General features: G+C 41.1%; 1 protein-coding gene across 6 annotated transcripts in view; it reads right to left on the bottom strand.

Annotated features, from left to right (window-relative positions):
- LOC109849128 (DNA mismatch repair protein MSH5) overlaps positions 135-20,538 on the bottom strand; it is a 120,906-nt gene continuing 100,502 nt past the window's right edge. For 5 of the 6 annotated variants that reach the window (XM_020418937.1, XM_020418941.1, XM_020418938.1 and 2 more), the window contains 18 exons: positions 14,207-14,257; positions 14,036-14,117; positions 13,089-13,159; positions 12,926-13,022; positions 12,626-12,722; positions 12,455-12,544; positions 11,978-12,042; positions 11,845-11,903; positions 2,553-2,629; positions 2,379-2,465; positions 2,236-2,297; positions 2,085-2,146; positions 1,754-1,807; positions 1,583-1,668; positions 1,466-1,497; positions 1,367-1,390; positions 730-845; positions 135-500 (listed from right to left, as the gene is read on the bottom strand). In XM_020418937.1, the coding sequence (XP_020274526.1) occupies positions 414-500; positions 730-845; positions 1,367-1,390; positions 1,466-1,497; positions 1,583-1,668; positions 1,754-1,807; positions 2,085-2,146; positions 2,236-2,297; positions 2,379-2,465; positions 2,553-2,629; positions 11,845-11,903; positions 11,978-12,042; positions 12,455-12,544; positions 12,626-12,722; positions 12,926-13,022; positions 13,089-13,159; positions 14,036-14,117; positions 14,207-14,257 (1,299 nt within the window). In that variant the 3' untranslated portion in view covers positions 135-413. Of the gene's footprint in view, positions 501-729; positions 846-1,366; positions 1,391-1,465; positions 1,498-1,582; positions 1,669-1,753; positions 1,808-2,084; positions 2,147-2,235; positions 2,298-2,378; positions 2,466-2,552; positions 2,630-11,844; positions 11,904-11,977; positions 12,043-12,454; positions 12,545-12,625; positions 12,723-12,925; positions 13,023-13,088; positions 13,160-14,035; positions 14,118-14,206; positions 14,258-20,538 lie in introns of those variants that run through there. The other variant, XR_002248998.1, reaches the window with a different exon arrangement.

Below are 20,538 nucleotides of genomic sequence, written 5' to 3'. Positions count from 1 at the left end.
ATGTAATAATTGCAAATATCACATTTAATACAGTCTAGAAAAACTCAATTAAGGATGATAATCCCTGTAGACTGTCTGGCCCAGTTAAACTCGTTTTAAAAGTAGCCGTTTCAAGTGGAGAAACATTAAAAATGTAGCATTTCTTACGAAAATTTCTCAATTTTAAAGCGCATAGAAGATATCAATACTCGTGTTATCTACATTTGAACTTGGTGTGTAGATTCACACAAAAATGAACACACCAAATCCTATCTCTTTATGATTCTTAACTCTTTACATTCTTCTTGTTGTAACGACACCTTCAGAGCCCACTTTATCAAAATCTACAGGGGACTTGTCCCAGCACATTTCCATAACTATACGCAGACAAGACACAATCCATGTATTCACAGCCTGATCTTTGGCTTCCTAGATCAGAACTCGGCGGGGAAAATTTCTTGAAAGAATTGCTCGAGGTCACCTTTGTAAGCATCGAAAGTCAGCATTTTAGCAACTGCATCCTGCAATCAGTTGGTAAAAGAATTAGAGCCTACTCCGCACATGCTTTCTAATAGCTATCATGAGGCTATTCTAATAAGCGATGAATGCCTAATCCTAGTAAGTGCTAGTAGTCATGGCGTACTGTCCGCTGATAAAGAAAAAAGTGTGACTAAATCGAATCACTTAATGGCTCATAAATAGCGTTATATCGATTCACTATTATTAACAGATTATCACGTTATTCAATACCTTGCATTGCTGATCTTTAGCCAATATTTTCTGGTTAGCCAAACGGCTGATTGGCTCATTAGACTTCAGTGCGTCCAAAACCAAAGTTGCCCTTTTGACAACCTCCTCAGGAACTCCTGCAATCAGAAAAAGCTAAGCACTTTTTCCTTAACAACCAAATGTAATTCAATAATGCAAACAATCTAATCAACAATACATGTACAGAATTTGCACATTGCAATATTGCTTATTATGAGATTTCTGTTCAATGCAAAAGCCCATTTCATTTACTTCTCAGTTATTATAGGAACTATTACAGAAAGAAGTAATTAAATGTATCAATTAAACATGAAGGAATTAGGGGCCTTAGTCTTAGAGTGGGAGGGAGGGTGCTTATGGCGGGAAAAAAAACAAAATGGAAAGGAATTGATTCCTCTTACACATTTATTATTTTACTTTATCATTATTATTGTTGTTGTTGTTGTTACTTCAATTGGGAAGGGGCCCCCCATTGCATTTATGGAGATGATCAGTACTTGTTTACTTCAGTCGTAAGTGAATGTGTCAAATAATCAGCAACACAACTATAGAAAAGAAATACGAAAACAGAAATTTTGGAACAATTGAGAAGCATGCAAAAGCTCTTCTAAAGACATACCAGCCAGTCGTGCACAATGTAATCCTGCAATACAAATCTATTGTTAGCAAGATATTTGATGGGCATCTAAATTACCCTAAAGTAAATTATATACCCTACCATAACTCAGGAGTGCATGCCCGGGTATTAGCCTTCAAAACAGTGTCAACTTCTGATTAGCGACACAAAATGCAAAGTAATTTCAAACTAAAGAAAACACTAAAAGTTGCAGCTTACCGGTAAAGAAAAACGATGTCATCTACACTCACACAGTTGTTGCCAGGCTTCAACACACTCATGGTGTAAAACTTGATATTTTCAGACTGTATTTGTTGAAAGGTTATCACATTGAAAAAAGCTTAATGATGACACTATATAGAGTTAAGCTTTAGGGCTCAATTTATAGACCTTCATTAAGACATTATCATTGAACATTTCTGTCAAGTGTGTGCACAACAAAACCTGCAAGTAGTATAAAATATTTCAGGTGATGAGCATAAGGTAATAATACATCAATGGGCTCTTAAGAAAAAGTTCGTTCCTTTAGATATTACTTTGTTCCAAAAGAATTAAGGGTTATGGTCTTCCCTGAAGTGAAAAGAGGCATTATCCTCTGACTTCAGCATTAATACATTGTTAACTAGACAATGTACAATCTAACTGAGATGCTACTGATATACAGATAAATGCCTTTTATGAAAAATCAAAATATACAGCAACGAATTATTATCTATCTAACCTTTGGAGGAAATTCATAATTAGCAAAATGGAGTATAATCCCTCCAAGGAGTCCAATGCCATCTGCATATATAAATTTTTTGCGTTAAGTAATTCTGCTAATAGGTTCTGATTGCTGAATTTATAAATTACACTCATTTTAAGCGCCCAACCTTCTGTTAAAGTACCCTTGCCAAATTCATCCAACAAACACAAAGACCGAGGTGTTGCCTGCCTATAAGATCATTAATGCAAATAACCCAAGAACCGAGCGTAGATAATTAAATGAAACATGAACAGTATAATATGACAATACCTAAGCATCATTCCCACTTGATGAAGATCAATCATGAAAGATGATTGTTCTGCTGTCATGGACTTGCTTCCCATAGCACAAAAAATCCTATCACAGTGCAACAAGTTTAAGTTAGTAACATCCATCAATTCCAAGATCAACACAAACAAAAATGTACAGGTCTTCCACACAAACCTATCAGTTATTCCAATAACAGCACCATCCGCTGGTACGAAACTTCCAACATGAGAAAGAAAAACCACCAAAGCCACCTGAAATGGAAGATGGAAGCATTTTGATGACAGAAAGCACCATGAACAGGCTGCTCCTTTTTTAATCCTTTTTTCCTCATCATCGCTGAAACAGGTTATGCACAACAGCACAAGAAATTTGCTTGCCAGCGTTTAAACATGTATTTTATGATTATTTTGCAAGAACCAGTGCAGCCAAATTTATGGTTCTTTAGCTCAGATCTTATAGCTATATGGTTGTCTTAGCCTAAAAGCAAATTCGCAAAGTCCCATAAGGACTTATTTGTAAGTTGTGTAGGGGCCTATATAAGCCCAAGAGATCTCATAATAAGAGTTAGGGTTTTCACATTCTTTATGGTATCAGAGCCACCAAAATCCTAGCCGCCGCCCTCCCCTGTATTTTATGATTATTTTGCAAGAACCAGTGCAGCCAAATTTATGGTTCTTTAGCTCAGATCTTATAGCTATATGGTTGTCTTAGCCTAAAAGCAAATTCGCAAAGTCCCATAAGGACTTATTTGTAAGTTGTGTAGGGGCCTATATAAGCCCAAGAGATCTCATAATAAGAGTTAGGGTTTTCACATTCTTTATGGTATCAGAGCCACCAAAATCCTAGCCGCCCTCCCCCGCGGTGCACCATGTCGAACCTAGAGTTTGGCATGGATTCCCTCGACTCAGTACTCGAACTGATGACAGGAAAAGTATATATCTCACGATGATGAGATATATCACTGTTTTTTATTTTTGTTTCCTCTGAGAAACGAGAATTTGTTTGAGATCTTACTCTTGTTGTGCAGCAGAGGTGCTGCCGAAATTTTCACTGCACACAACAAGGGTTTGAAGAAAAAGGTGAACATGTGTTAGATCTGAAGCCTGGTCGATGGAGGAGATCATCAAGAAGTTGAACCCTGCAGAGGTGTCAACTTTGATGAAGTTGATGAACTTGTCGGCTGATGAGAGCGCGACAAGACCATCGAAGAAGTTGGAGCTTCCGACCATCGATCTGAAGCTTGATGGACCGAGTACTTACCTTTGTTGGCCTTCTTGTTTTGATGATATTTGACAAATAATTTACCACTAATGTTGTTTGTTTAGTATTTGTGTTTTTTTATTTATTATAGACAAACAACGTAGTTGGAGGATGGATGGAATAGAGCTTCAACGATCATATCCAAAGGAGGTTGGCGGAATGTCGGTGAAGCTTATGCAATTCTAGTTCAAGATCCAAGTTCAGCTTCATCCGCATGTGTACCAAGTCGAGCTTATTGAAGATCAAGATCTAGCTTGGGTAAATTAGTTTTAATATAGTTATATACATTTATATACATGCATGGTTTTGGGTTTTCATGTTTATAAATATGAAATCACATATTTCATATTTACTATTGTGTTTTTGAAAACATTGCATAGAATATGCAATTTTGTGAAAATTCTGTATTCTTAGTTTTTGGACTTAACAATAATCATATACATATTTTATTAAGTGTACATAATCATTGTGCAAAGTTTTAAAACATGGTTTAGCCTAAATGTCAAAATTCACATGTTTACATTTTCGTGTTTTGGATTATTTTGTAAAATGATGATATTTTTCATTTGGGAAGTCCTTTTTGAAAACCAGTCGTTGTAGCATGTTTATTATCATGTCTACAATCATTCCCCAAAGTTTTACATTTTTTGGAATTTATTTGATATTTTTAAACAGTGTTTTAAAATCAGAAAAACAGTTTTCAGACTTCATTTTCATATATCAGTCCTCGGTCGACCGCACCGGTCGACCGCACCTGTGTTCATTTGTCAGTGGGCAGCAGAGAGTTTGTCGGTCGACCGTCACGGTCGACCGAGAGCTCGAGACTTCCCACGGTCGACCGCACCGGTCGACCGAAGAAGTCTCTGCTCATTTTCTCAGTTTTTTCGGTCGCCCGCCGCTCTGTCAGACCCTGTCCAACGGCTATTTCTTATTACCATTGGCTGGGGCTTTTTATCATTTGTTTGGGGTTTTTGCTGTTGTTTCCTCTTTTTATATAAACCCCTAACCCTCCTTCTATCTCAGTAACCATGAGAGTGTTTTAAACAAGTTTAAGAAAGTTTTTATCAAGGGTTTATGGTTGGTTTGAGTTTGGTTTAAAGCTGTTTTGGTTTTCACAAGTGGAGGAGATCATCTTCTTGTTTGGGCTTCAATCTCTATCTCTCCATCTTGTTATTCAGAGAAGAATCTCAAAACTCATTTCTAGCTATTTATTATCTTGTTTATAATTTCTATATGCTAGATTTTAATTGAGTTTAGTTTGATTTTGTTTTCACTCATTGTTTACACACCCACTTGAGCTTAGTGTATTTGCATTCATAATATATTTGGGTTGGTGAAAATTAAAACTTTGAGTGTGAGCTTTCATTGTGTTCTCATTCATATTGGAGAACAATCACTTGTTATTTTGAGCCTAATCGTGAGAATCACTTTGTATATACTTGTACACCGAGAGGAGTGTGTGGTAAGAGTCGGGGATCGTTCCAAAAGGAGTGGCGTCGGTTGACGAGCCTAGGGAGAGGTTGTAACCGAGTACTTGAGGGAGACACGACTAGGTCCAACACTTTTAAGGGTGTAGAGTGTGATTGCAAGAGTGTCGATTGTAAAGTTTTCGGTTAGCTAGAAAACCGAGTGTGAGGTGTAAACGTTATTCGGGTGAGCGTAGAAAACCCGGTTGTGTTAGTGGATTTCTCCCCAGGAGTGGGGAGTAGAGACGTAGGACAGAAGGTCCGAACTCCGTGATCATTTGATTGTGTTTGAGTGTGCTTTGGCGTTTATTTATATATGTGCTCATTGCTCATATCGTCATTGTCTCATTATTCATATCATCCTCTATCTTGCTTCATATTGTTTACCCTTGTGTTAGTTTATATATCATTGCATATATATTTCATCATATAGGATATATCTCATTGTTTATATTGCTTATCCTAGCTCATATATCTTGTGGTATTTCATACTTGCTAGGATAACTTGTTAATTAATTTTAATTGGTATTTAATCGGATTAGATTAGCATAAGACCCTAATCACCCCCCCTCTAGGGTCTAACAACCTGAGTTGGTCACGACGGGTAAGATACACCATTGCAGGGAGGAACCTGGAGGGTTACTTGACAGGAGAGAAGACAGAACCGGATGAGGACTCGGGAGGACGAGATGAGTGGAAGTCCACTCATATGTTGGTGTACATCTGGCTCCTCAACTCGTTGGTCCCGACGATCGCCGCCACAGTGGATGGCATTGAGAAGGTGAAGGACGTCTGGGAGAAGTTGAGGAGGACCTATGATGGAGTGAGGAATAACCTGAGGGTGTTCCAGATTAAAGGAGAGATCGACGCCACAGTCCAGGGAGAGAGGACTATACAGGAATATGTGTAGACGGTAAAAAATACCTCCGTGGTCCTGCAAGAAATCCGCCTGTAAGGGGAAATCGCCCAAAGCCACGGGGATTCACCCTTTATCACAACTCGCCCGACCGAGTCTGTATTCAAATCTGCCAGCAAACCTCAAGGCCGCCAATATGGCCGGGTATCTGCTACCCCACGTGCCGAGATGGGCTTTCCCACCTCTCAGTACTCCAAGACCGTCAAGTGGCTGCTCACAGTACGAATGATTGGGCAGGTGTCGAGTCGACCTGAACATTCATAAGTGCAGCTCACCTCGGCTGTCCGAGTCAAGAGCTGGATCCGCCGGCATTCGGCGAGCTGTCCAAGCCCACTCGAGTACCAGGAACCCGCTTTCCCACCTCTCTCGGCCTGAAGAGAGAAGACACGGTGCTCCAGACCCGCCGGATGGCCGCTCACAGAACAAGTGATCGGACAAACGCCCAATCAACCTGCACCCTCATAAATGCAACTCACCTCACTTGTCCAAGCAAGGGGTGAGAACCGCCGGCGCTCGGTGAGTTGGTCAGATCCACTCGAGTATCTGACAGCCGTTGTCACATGTACGAGGAGGGGCTTTCCCATTCCTACGTGACGTGATGCAAAACACGGCTCCTCGAATGACCGCTTATGGTACGGGTGGACAACAGGATGTCTCTAAATAATGTGTGGTCACATCCCATAATTCAAGGAACAGCCAAACTGCCTCTCTTTCATTTAAGAGCCTCTTCCAACAACCTTTAAAAGAGGTCAAAAAACTTGGAGAAAGAGGATGGAGACCAAGCTCTCTGCATAATTCTTGCACCGCAGCGCCATTTCCTAGTTCTGAGCCCCGATCGCCGGTGAACTAGAAGATCCGAACTCCATCGACTCGAGCTTCTACTGCGTACTGAAGCTCCCCAGCAACCTCGGTCGAACGGTCCAAGGGAAACAGACTCGACACGAGCATCGAGCGAAGCATCCTGTAGCCACCGAAAGTCCCCACACTAAACAAAAAGGGCATTCCCTCTGCTTCTGTTGTAATTTCGATTTATTAGTTTGTAATAAGCCTTCTTATCAATACAAACGAAGTTCCCTGTTTTCGGGAGATCAAAATTTATACCCTATAATATGCCACAGAGCTGGAGCGCCTGTGGCTAGATTATGATCACTTCTCCCCCCGGACGAGCTGCAAGGACCCGGGATGTAAAGAGCGGGAGGCCTTTCTACAGGAGAGGACTATGGTATTTCTCAAGGGATTGACATCAGATTTCGCCCAGCGAATTGCATTACTGCTAGCTCAGCCGAAAATTCCCACGCTTGAGGAGGCTGTCTCGGCTATGGTCCAGGAGAAGACTCGCATTAGACTGCAGGCGGGGACAGGTGGACTTCCTGTGGTGAAGTCAGCACTGGCAGCATCTAGCCACACTGGATCCAGGGGAGAGACTCAGCAGTGCTATAACTGCGGTGAAGTGGGTCATCTAAGGCATGCTTGCACCAAGCCACCCAAGGAAGGAGATTCGGGTGGACGTGGACAGTTCGGGTCATCTAAGGCATGCTTGCACCAAGCCACCCAAGGAAGGAGATTCGGGTGGACGTGGACAGTTCGGGGGACGTGGTCGTGGCCGTGGAGGTCGACGAGGTGGAAGAGGAGTAGGCAACCGGGCGAATCTGATGGTAACAGAATGAGGAGAAGAAGCTGAGGTGGTCTTTACTGAGGAGGATCAGGCGCTCCTGGCGATACTCAGAAGGAAGCAGAAAGTAGCAGGGGATGGAGACATGAGGAGTGGGACAGAGGAAGCATCCACGTCATTCTTCGCCAGAGGCAACACTGCTACCTATGCTCATCCGACCAAAGGTACTGATGACATACATGCTCTTACTTTTATGTTTCCCGACAGATCATCAAAATGGATAGTCGACTCCGGTGCGTCTCGATATGTGACAGGTAATGCTAGTGAGTTCTCATCATATACTCGACTCCGGTGCGTCTCGATATGTGACAGGTAATGCTAGTGAGTTCTCATCATATACTCACCTAGCATCGCCTGATAATATTCAAACAGCTGATGGTATATTTCAGCCAGTGGTTGGTAAGGGTACAGTCGATTGTACAGGTTCTGTAACATTGTCCAATGTTTTGCATGCTCCTTCCTTTCCAGTCAATCTTTTGTCCATTAGTGCTATCATCCTCCAACTAAAATGTATTGTTTCTTTTGATATTCCCAAGGTGATCTTCCAGGAGACGGGGACAGGACGGAGACTTGGGACTGACACATGGCATAGTAGACTGTGGTATCTGGATCGTGAAGGGCTGGATTCAACATTGGTGTCAATGATAGAGAGAGCAGAAGTAGGATCTGAGATGAGTGCTGAGAGTGTTTTGATGTTTCATCACCAGCGTTTGAGACACTCATCCTTTAGTGTTTTAAGTAGGTTGTATCCATCTCTATTTGAGAAAGCAAATAAGCAGAACCTTGTGTGTGATGCATGTGAGTTTGGAAAGCTTACTAGAAGTTCTTATGTAAGTTCTGGTCAGAGGAGTTCTCGTGCATTCGACCTGATACATTCAGATGTTTGGGGGCATTGTTCCACAAGTTCTATGAATGGATACAAGTATTTTGTTACCTTTATTGATTGTTTCTCCCGCGTTACTTGGTTGTACCTGATGAAAAATAAGAGTGAAGTGTTTGGTTGCTTTCAAAACTTTCATAGGTATGCTCAGACTCAATACGGCGCTGTGGTGAAGGTATTGAGATCTGATAATGGGACGGAGTATACTAACAAAGCGTTTGGGGAATACTTGTCAGCTCAGGGAATACAACACCAGACTACGTGTCCATACACACCAGCTCAAAATGGAGTAGCGAAAAGAAAGAATAGATATCTTTTAGAGGTTGCTAGAAGTATGATGATCTCTATAAATGTCCCAGAAATATTATGGGGGCAAACAGTGTTGACCGCAGCAGCACTAATCAACAGAATGCCCTCGAGAGTGCTGGATTGGAAGTCTCCATGTGAGTCATTGAAGGGAGATAATGGTGGGCTTCTTCCACTCAAAGTGTTTGGCTGTGTGTGCTTTGTAAAGGACAACAGGCCATCCGTCGGGAAGCTTGCTCCTAGAGCGGTGAAATGCATCTTTGTGGGATATTCTGCTACTCAGAAGGGATATGTTTGTTGGAGCCCGGTGAAGAAAAGGCTGTTTGTGAGCATGGATGTGCACTTTCGAGAACCCGAGTCATATTACACCCGTAAGGTAACTTCATCCGTTGGTAACTCGCCTAATACTGGAAGTATGAGGCGAGAGGAGGAGAATGCTGAGAAGGTAACTTCATCCGTTGGTAACTCGCCTAATACTGGAAGTATGAGGCGAGAGGAGGAGAATGCTGAGAGATTGGTGAATGTGGAGAAATCAATGTCTGAGAATGGTGAGAGATCAGAGTAATCAATTTCTGTAACGATTCCTTGGGAAGAAGAATTGGTTGAGGAGGAGCAGGAGAATAAAGAAGAAGAAGAGAATGAGATAAGAGGTGTTAGACCCACAGCTCAGGGGGAGCTACTTACCTATAGTAGGAAGGGGGAATAAATTATGAGAACAGTATCTACAGTGCCACTGGTGCCAAGTCCCTTGCCAACGTCTGCCCCGACTCCTGAGACACCTACACCACCACCAGATTCCTCTCAAGGTAATACCATTCCTCTTCGTACTCCTCCCACACCAATATCTGTACAGAGGACTACTCGTAGTAATACGGGAAATCCTCCCGATAGATATGGTTGGGATCTTGCCCAGTTTGTATCATACTCTAACATCCACCCTGCACATGGAGCATTCGATAGATATGGTTGGGATCTTGCCCAGTTTGTATCATACTCTAACATCCACCCTGCACATGGAGCATTCATTACATCACTGGACTCTGTTACTATACCTAACAATTGGCAGGTTGCAAAGAAGGACCAAAATGAAAAGTTGCTATGCACGAAGAGCTAGGGGCCCTTGAGAAGAACCGTACTTGGGAGTCAGTAAAACTACCAAAAAGGAAGAGAACAGTTGGATGCAAGTGGGTCTTCACTGTGAAGCAGAATCCAGACGGACAGGTTGAGCGCTACAAAGCTCGTGTGGTGGCAAAAGGATATAGTCAGACATATGGCATCGACTATGATGAGACTTTTGCACCAGTGGCGGAGATGAGCATTGTTCGGACCTTGATCTCTCTGGCAGTAAATGGTGGATGGAAGCTCCACCAATTAGATGTGAAGAATGCATTTCTTCATGGAGATCTGGTGGAAGAGGTATACATGAAAATTCCGCCAGGATTCAACACAGATCAGATAGTGGGCAAGGTCTGCAGATTGAAGAAGTCTCTATATGGCCTGAAGCAATCTCCCCGTGCTTGGTTCGATAGATTTAGGCGGGCTATGATAGGTATGGGATACCGCCAGATTAACGCCGATCATACCGTGTTCTTTCGACGAAATGAATGTCACATCACCATACTTGCGGTATATGTGGATAATATGATTATTACAGGGGATGATGAGAAGGAGATTGCCCAACTCAAAGTGAGACTGGGTAAGGAATTCGAGGTGAAAGATCTTGGCTTGCTTCGATACTTTCTTAGAATAGAAATAGCTCGAGGAGCGGAGGGAATTCTATCCCAGAGAAAATATGCACTGGATCTTCTCAAAGAGACAGGGATGTTAGGGTGTAAACCTGTAACTACACCGATCGACCAGAAGTTCAAACCGGGTGCTGAAGCTAGAGAACCAGTTGATCGTGACAGATACTAAAGGCTGGTGGGCAGGTTAATCTATCTGAGTCACACACGTCCCAATATCTCTTTTGCAGTGAGCGTGGTGAGCCGCTACATGCATGATCCGAAGAAGGGTCATATGGATGCTGTGTACCAGATTCTGAGATATTTGAAGAGTGCCCCCGGAAATGGGCTGATATTCAGAAAGAATGAACATGTGAGCATCGAGGGTTATTGCGACTCTGATTGGGCTAGCTGTGCTGATGACAGGAGGTCCACCTCAGGATACTGCATCTTTATAAGAGGCAATTTAGTCTCGCGGAAGAGCAAGAAGCAGTCAGTGGTGGCGAAATCAACAGCTGAGGCAGAGTATAGAGTTATGGCCTTAGGAGTTGCTGAGTTACTATGGTTGAAGAGTATGCTGGTGGAACTGAAGCTGGATCAAGGAGCTAAGATGAAGTTGTGGTGTGATAACAAGTCAGCTATCAGTATCGCCAACAACCCAGTGCATCATGATAGAACCAAACACATCGAGATCGATAGGTTCTTCATCAAAGAGAAGTTGGATAGTGGACTACTGGAGTTAAGTCATGTTTTAACTAAGGACCAGGCAGCAAATTGTCTGACTAAAGGACTTAGCTCATTAGATATGATTAGATGATGTGACAAGATGGGCTTAGTGGATATCTTTCGCCCACCTTGAGGAGGAGTGTTAACATATTAGTAATATATAGGGACTTATTTGTAAGTTGTGTAGGGGCTTATATAAGCCCAAGAGATCTCATAATAAGAGTTAGGGTTTTCACATTCTTTAAACTGCTACCATGAACTAAAGTGAAATCAATATTTCTTCAACAATAAAGAAGGAAATTAATATTTATTAATTAACTTGATAGCTTAATACATGAATCATTGATAAGAAAATATAATTAAGAAAGCTCAATACTCAGGAAAGCAACAAGCAGTATTGTTCCGTCAACAATATGAATGCTGAAAGGAAGTAAATATTCACTAGAACTAGTGTTATTTGAAGACTTGAAAGTAAACAAATTGATAGGAATAATAATAGAAGTAAATCAGATGTCAAACCTGTTTAACATAAATGCTTTTTCCCGAGTAGTTTGGACCAGTGATTATGTTTATTCTCCCTGAAAAAGACAATGCACATTTTCAATATTTGGAAATGTATTATGGTAAACCTAGAAGTTCAGAGTGGCAATACCATCATTGAGAATTTTTGTATCATTAGGTACAAAAGTATCAACAGTCATTTCCTGCAAAACATGCCTGATTACGAATAGAATAATAGTTAGTTAAGCAAGCTCTGTAAGGCACAATTGAAAAATAAAAAAACCAGAGGTATATATTACTTTATTACGTCTACTTACTTTTAGGAAAAGTGGATAAAATGTGAAGAGAAAAGATTGCTAGGGCTTGTGATCTTTTACTTTGTAGTTATATCATTATAATGGCTCCAAAGCCACTTCTTACAGGAGTACATTTTTATTGAAGAAAGTATTGACAAATAAATATGGTAAATTTGTATCCCCTTTTAGTTCTAAAAAGTCCCATAGCTTGTTTTTATAGATAGAAAAGAAACAAAATTTAACAAGAAACATTGATATTTTTCCTCCGATACACTATAATATAGTCTCACAAAAAAAGCGATCATCTATAGGTATCAAAGCGCAGGGGCTACCTTCCGTTTTGAATGTCAATCAATGAATCGTCAGTCAAGATCGGTCTCACATAATTGTTTTGACGAGCAACTAATGCCAGTGAAAGAAAGCTGATGAAGGGAAGTGAATGAGAAGCGTTCACAAAAGTAATGACAGACAAAATACTTGAATATATTTGAAAAAATCATTACCAATCAAGCTCTGCAGCAAAATTCACAGCCTTTATCAGCTGAGGTGTGAATTGGAGAATGCGAGTCACCAAGTCTCTTATAATTGCTCTCTCCATGTCTGCAAGACAAAATTTCCATTGGGCGTAAATAAACATGTGCTCCCATGTCAGGGTATAATATGAGAATGTATAGCTTGCATTAAATAATAAACACACACAATAAATTTTTTAGCTTCTATTTTGTCTGAAAGTTACTATAGTTTATGATTATTACAATTGTCATTCTGACCAGGGAACAGAACAGAAATGGATAACAACATACCAAGAATCTTATGATATATATCTCCAAGAAGGTTGTCCAATTCTCTAGTTTTGAAAGTGTGATAAAAATATTTCTTCTCATCCCCATCTTCTGAAAACTGAATTGGAATTTATGTTAATTCTATATGGAGAATGATTTACAAAAACATAAAATAGCTACATACCGCAAATTCAAAATCTTGAAGCTGTTGCAGGTCCTCTTCTTCAAGCTTATCATAAGTACACATTAAGTATCCTATGGAAAATGAGATAAATGCGCAGGAATAAAAGTAAGAGAAAGAACGATGGAAAAATTGTGTGTACCATTTGCGAAGAAAGCAACAATAACATGATTAGATTGACAGCATAGGTGTAGTAAGTTAGTAAGAACTTCAAAGCCACTAAAAGAAAGCCATAATCGCATGTCCCTCCAATATAGTGAGCACGGTCCCCTAAGCAAAGACTTTCCAACAGCATTTACATGTGTCTTATTCGATTTAAAAAAACGAAGGCAATTTAAAATCGTACCAAGTTTTGGATTGAGATCCTCTACTAAGGCATAGTGCCTGCTAATATCTCCTAATGCATCTCCACCTTTCATTTTGTGCATAAACACAAAATATGAGGAGGTACTATGCAATGAAAGGTGAAGATGCATTAGGAGATATTAGGAGACACTATGCCTTAGTAGAGGATCCCAATCCCCAAGTTTTAGCTATTGCGGTATGAGGAATAATAAAAAAATATTGGGAAGATCAACAATACTTGTACAATTATAAAGCAAACTTAGAACAACAGCGGCCATAAGTGAAAAAGAACATACACACATACACAAAATAACGTTAATATGAAAAGAACTGCCTATGCAAATAAATAAACAAATGGTCTGTTATTATAACAAACCACTGCGGTCACCAATTATATCAAGCCGTGATACAACATACACAAAATAACATTCATACGCTTACTCCGCAAAATTTAAACTTTACTTGGGTGTAGGCAACTGTAGTCACAAAATTTATAATATATGAAACAATTTGAAGGAAATTCACCATGTAAAAATGAAATGTGGAACACAAGTGAATACTAAGAATCACAACTTATAGAATAAAGGAAAAAAGAATGCACCGACCTATTTGATGAACATACACAATATGTGGAGCTCTGTTATTATCATGCATAAGAGGAAGAGAAGCATTTTCAGATGCTGACACCTGCACGGTAATTAATGTAATGGGTAATACATGAAAACATAAAGCAGGAGGTCACTTGAGAATCTGGATATTGAGAAACCATTTGTTACCTGATCCAGAAGATCCGGCAGTTCCTCATACACAGTCCTCAGCTCGTCCAACTAGAGGTGAATGAGGATGATATATCATACAAGTTGGCACAACTAATAAGGTTACCCATTTATTCATTTAGTAAGTATCTCCACAAAGTTTCATTGCTACAATTCAGTTTAGCTGGGATAAGGATACATTATTGGTCGACACCCACACAAACAGAACCCCAGACGCACGTACGTGCCCATGTGCACACAGACACACATGTACGTATACCAGATACCTCATTTGCATTCTCATTTTATATGCTCCAAAGGTAATTAAGATTTTCATCGAACAACAATTTCCATTCCATTGGGTGCATTGAAGGTGTTTGGTATATATTAATCCGATGAAAAAAGAACTAATCAAGGTTTGAAGTATAGGCTGATACTAATACATATCGACAATGTCGTGCTCGATTTCAAGCATTACCTATTTGGTCGAGTTGTAAGTGGCCCGAGACACCCGTCCATCCGGTATTACATAAAGACTACTAGAGGACATTTCTCGCCAATGACAAATGAATGAGGAGCTCGAAGGCTTAAATTACCACAAGTTGATTTGCAAATGTTTTATTGGAGAGAATTAAGAAAAAGAAATCGATTGATAGAAACCTATGACTAAACTAAATTATTATACTTATTAATTCTTCCAATTGAAAACCATATATGCGCCAACACCCATGCCAATAAAGCAAACATGAGGTATGATTGACGCCAAGACCTCAAACCTTTAATTATAATAGGAGAGAATGATAACCAACATAATCTCTGGTGTAATGGCTGCTAGGACGGGATTGGACTAGGGGCGTAACCTCCTGACATTTCCTTGAATGGGAGCAAACAAAATGTCCATGCAACATGCTTATCATTTGGAAATGGCCAAAATACCACATTGGTATTTTGTTGACCTATTTTGACATTTTTTGTCACTCCGGTGATAATTTGGTATTTTTTTATTGAACCCGAAGGCCAAATAGGTCCGAAACTTGATTGTCGGCTAGAAAAATTTGAAATTAGTCCTTCAAATCTTTGCTATTTTTATATTTGCCCCACCCCCCAAATCATTAAAATTTGAAAATACTTTACCTATTTAACTTAGTTACAAACCCAAACTAATTTCAAAATTTCATCTTCTACATTACATCCCCTTAGAAATCTCCTACCCACTTAACTTAATTACAAATCTAAATGCATTTCAAACTCTCATCTTGTCCATTTCATCCCCTTACAAACCCCTTAACCATTTAATTCTATTACAAACCCAAACCCATCTCAAACTCTCATCTTGTCCATGTCCTTACAAACACAAAACCCATTCAACTCAATTACAGATCAAAATCCATTTCAAACTCTCATCTTCTCGATTACATTCCTTATCTCCTTACCCATTTAACTCAATTACAAACCCAAGCCTATTTCAAACTCTCATCTTCTCTATTTTAAACCCAAAAGTTTAAAATGGGTTTGGATTAATAATTGAGTTAAATGAGTAAGGGGTTTGTAAAGGGATGAAATGAAGAAGATGAGGGTTTGAAATGGGTTTGAGTTTGTAATTGAATTAAATAGGATTTGGGTTTGTAAGAGGATGAAAAGGAGAAGATGAGAGTTTAAAATGAGTTTGGATTTGTAATTGAGTTAAATGGGTAAGGGAGGCTGCAAGTGATGAAATGGAGAAGATGAGAATTTGAAAAGAGTTTGGGTTTGTAATTAAGTCAAATAATTAAATTGCTTTCAAAATTTAATGATTTGGGGGACAAGTATCAAAACAGTGAAGATTTGATGGACTAATTTTAAATCCTTCTCGCCGGTGACCAAGTTTTGGGCCTATTTGACCATCTGGATCAACAAGAAAATACTAAATTGTTGCTGTGGTAATAAAAAAATACCAAATTGTCAATATGGGTCAACAAAAAATACCAAATTGTTGCCGGGGCAACAAAAAATACCAAATTGTCAAAATGGTTCAACAAAAAATACCAATCTCGTATTTAGCCATTTGGAAATACACACTAGAGAAGCATTCAAAGGGGTGTACCAAAAATAATAGACACCAAAATAAATATATCTTATAGATACCAAAATAGGGAATAAGTGGGTATAACCAATAACTATAAAATTAATGTTGCTATTATTTTTCAGATTGTTCTGGAGGATATAAGTGACAAAACTGGAGTATAAGAGATTGTTTTTAAAAATTACCTTAGCATGCTAAGCTTCACATTGGATAGTGAAGATCTACAACAATCTATGGCTACTGTTACTGTTCGCGGGGAAATTCGTTGCTTTCTTCATTAATGATTCCATCGTACACTCTTGTAATAGTCTATCGATTACAAAGATCCGGTCTTTTTATAAGATCCGGTTACAACGAAAATCAAATTGAAAAGAAATGAAAATTACAACTTTGTTTCCTTGTTTGTCGAACGAATCACGAGCTCCTGTTTTGCGGTCGCTCGCTTGTGTGGGTTCTTTGCCTGCGCCGGGGTTGTTTGCCGTGGACCACCGCGCGATCTAGATCCGGTCGGATCTACGCAGTACAACGGGTATTATTTCACCAAGGAAATAATAGCCGGGGAGGATTGTTTCACCAAGGAAACAATCGTCCAAGTCTCGGGATCTAAGACCAAGCTTAGATCCGGAGTACGTATGCGTAGATCTGAGATCCGGTCCTCTCGAACTCCTGCCTTATTTGGCGTTGATGATCGTCGAGCACCAGATCTGGATGTGCAAGTCCTCGAAGTCCCAAAGCTTGAATCTTGTTAAGTTCTGAGTCTCCAATCCAGCAGGGCTTCGCCTCTCCAAAATTTCCAACCCGCCCCCTTAGGTGTGGGTTTTCCGAGGTTTTGCGCTGTCTCGTTTGTCCGTGTTTCGGTTGACTTAAACTTTGATTTGTTGATCTGATTTGGCAGTGAGTCGGAATCCTGATTTGGCAGTAAATCCGCTTCTGAGTTCGAGTTCGAAACTGATCTTGATTCGATCGTGATTCGTCTGAGTCTGTTCTCGGTTGGATGACTCGTTGATTCTTTGACACTTGGCTTGATTCCGAACGCGTATGGATGCATTCCGTCGCTTGCGTGCGATTCGTCGATCTCGTCGCCTCGTTGGTTCGTCGGTTTGTGCCGAGCTATGCTAGGGGACCTATAAGCAATTTTATATGCCTACAGATACCCCCTCCAAAGTATTTCAGTCTCGTTCTTTTATAGAAGAGTCTGGAATACTTTGGATATGCTTGTCCCAACCTTCAGTCGGTGTAATGGGACCTTGGAATGACTTCCGTTCTTGATTCCTTCAATTCTCCAGGCTATTCGGTGCTTTGTCGAATGTCTGAAAGAGTTTCGGTGCTGCATTTATTGTCTGACCGTTGTCGGAATTTTGAACTTTGAAGTCGGTTCCTGATTTAGCTGACCATCGATTGTTGGCGTCGAATCTTTATCTGCAACGCGTTGTCCGGCGTCGTATTGTTGAGTTATCCTTAAGAATATTTATAGAAAACATTCTCCAGGAACTTCTCAAAAAATTAGGGAACAGTTTATACTCATATACCTTATTGGAGTATGGGAGTAGTTTAACCTCTTATACCGGTTGGAGGATCGAGAAACAGTTTATTCTCGTATACTCTTTGGAGTTTTAGTTCTTTCATTGCAACGCATTGATAGGCGTTGACCTAGGGTTACGCGTTGTCCGGCGTTGACCTTAGGGTTTTGAACGTCGTACGTTGAGTTTTTGCTCGCAACGCGTTGACTGGCGTTGACCTAGGGTTACGCGTTGACCGGCATTAATCCTAGGGTTTTGAATGTCGTTGGATGCTCAGGTCACGAGACCAACTAAAGAAGCTGATGCGTCAGTGACTTTCGTATTTATAGGATTTTTGGCAACCTAGTGTTACGCGTTGACCGGCGTTGATCCTAGGGTCTCGAACGTCGTACGTTGAATTTTTGCTCGCAACGCATTGACTGGCGTTGACCTAGGGTTACGCGTTGTCCGGCGTTGACCTTAGGGTTTCGAACGTCGTTGGATGCTCAAGTCACGAGACCAACTAATGGAGCTGATGCGTCAGTGACTTTCGTATTTATAGGATTTTTGGCAAACCCTCAGCCATTAACGGGTTTGATGAGCCTTTACCGACTACCGTTTGAGTCGGGCTAGCATGCGGATTGTTCAAGTCCGTTCCATGTAACGTTGTGCTAAGAGAGTTAACGCTCTTAGTGCTACGATATTGAATACATAGACTTCGTCTTTCTCACGGAAATAGACTACCCGGCGACGCGTGTTAGGCGTTGACTTTAGGGTTTTTGGCTAACCCCCAGCCTTCAACGGGTTTGATTAGCCTTTACCGACTACCGTTTGAGTCGGGCTAGCATGCGGATTGTTCAAGTCCGTTCCGCATGTAACGTTGTGCTAAGAGAGTGAATTCTCTGAGACTTTGTGCTATGATGTTGAATACATAGGCTTCGCCATTGTTACGGGAATAGGCTACCCGGCAACGTGTATTAGACGTTGACTTATCCCTACTTAGGCTTCGGGATGAGATACCCCAGAATCGAACTCTGGTGTCTTTTTCAATCGGTAAAAGACTAAACCGGCGACACGTGTTAGGTGTCGACATATCCTTTCTTAGGATTCAGGATGACATTCCCCATGCGTGTAAGGCATGGATTTTGGTGTTATTAATAACAACCTACTACAATGTTGAATATGTGGACGGGTGTTCTTTTTAACGGTTAAGAACTAACCGGCAGCGCGGGTTAGGCGCAGACTTATCCTTGCTTAGGTTTCAGGATAGAATACCCCAGAATCGAACCCTGGTGTCTTTTTCAATCGGAACCTACTACAATGTTGAATATGTGGACGGGTGTTCTTTTTAACGGTTAAGAACTAACCGGCAGCGCGGGTTAAGTGCAGACTTATCCTTGCTCAGGTTTCAGGATAGAATACCCCAGAATCGAACTCTGGTGTCTTTTTCTACGGAGAAAGACTAAACCGGCAGCGCGTGTTAGGCGCAGACTTATCCCTGCTTAGGATTCGGGATAAACTTCCTAGGATGAATCCTAAATTGATAAATTTCGGAAAAGATCGATGCGGGAAAGGCAGAATTTTATATTCTATTTCCCGGTCTTCTTTTAGGGTGAAGGCGAACCCAACAGACAAGGAAGGAAGAATTTTATATTCTATTCCCTGATTCTGGAAAGGAAGAATTTTATATTCTATTTCCAGCGAAGAAGAAACTAGAAGTGGGGTGTCCACTCCGAGAATCTGGAAAATAAGATGAATTTCTCATTTATCGAGAATGAATTGTGGTTTTGGTCCTAACTGTAGGAAGGTTTGACCAAGCAGGAGTTTGAGATGACCCTAACTGTAGGAAGGTTTGATCACTCGATTTGAAAGTGAACCTCTCGTTCATTGGAGGAATCGAGAGGGGATTTTGACTGTGGTCCTAACTGTAAGAAGGTTTGACCAAGTGGGTGTTTTGAGACAATCCTAACTGTAGGAAGGTTTGATCGCTCAATTTATGGGCCTCTCGTTCATTGAAGGAATCGAGAGGGGATTTTGGTTGTGGCCCTAACTTTTATAGGTTTGACCTGAAAGCAAAGGGAGTGGAATACAAGTAGACCCTCGCGTTCAATGGTGTTCAACCAACAGCGACCCTCGCGTTCAATGGTGTTCAACCAACAGCGACCCTCGCGTTCAATGGTGTTCAACCAACAGCGACCCTCGCGTTCAATGGTGTTCAACCAACAGCGACCCTCGCGTTCAATGGTGTTCAACCAACAGCGACCCTCGCGTTCAATGGTGTTCAACCAACAGCGACCCTCGCGTTCAATGGTGTTCAACCAACAGCGACCCTCGCGTTCAATGGTGTTCAACCAACAGCGACCCTCGCGTTCAATGGTGTTCAACCAACAGCGACCCTCGCGTTCAATGGTGTTCAACCAACAGCGACCCTCGCGTTCAATGGTGTTCAACCAACAGCGACCCTCGCGTTCAATGGTGTTCAACCAACAGCGACCCTCGCGTTCAATGGTGTTCAACCAACAGCGACCCTCGCGTTCAATGGTGTTCAACCAACAGCGACCCTCGCGTTCAATGGTGTTCAACCAACAGCGACCCTCGCGTTCAATGGTGTTCAACCAACAGCGACCCTCGCGTTCAATGGTGTTCAACCAACAGCGACCCTCGCGTTCAATGGTGTTCAACCAACAGCGACCCTCGCGTTCAATGGTGTTCAACCAACAGCGACCCTCGCGTTCAATGGTGTTCAACCAACAGCGACCCTCGCGTTCAATGGTGTTCAACCAACAGCGACC

This window comes from Asparagus officinalis, chromosome 7, assembly GCF_001876935.1.
Source record: "Asparagus officinalis chromosome 7, Aspof.V1, whole genome shotgun sequence".
NCBI classification, from domain to species: domain Eukaryota; kingdom Viridiplantae; phylum Streptophyta; class Magnoliopsida; order Asparagales; family Asparagaceae; genus Asparagus; species Asparagus officinalis.
This window is presented reverse-complemented; position numbering and strand designations above follow the sequence as displayed.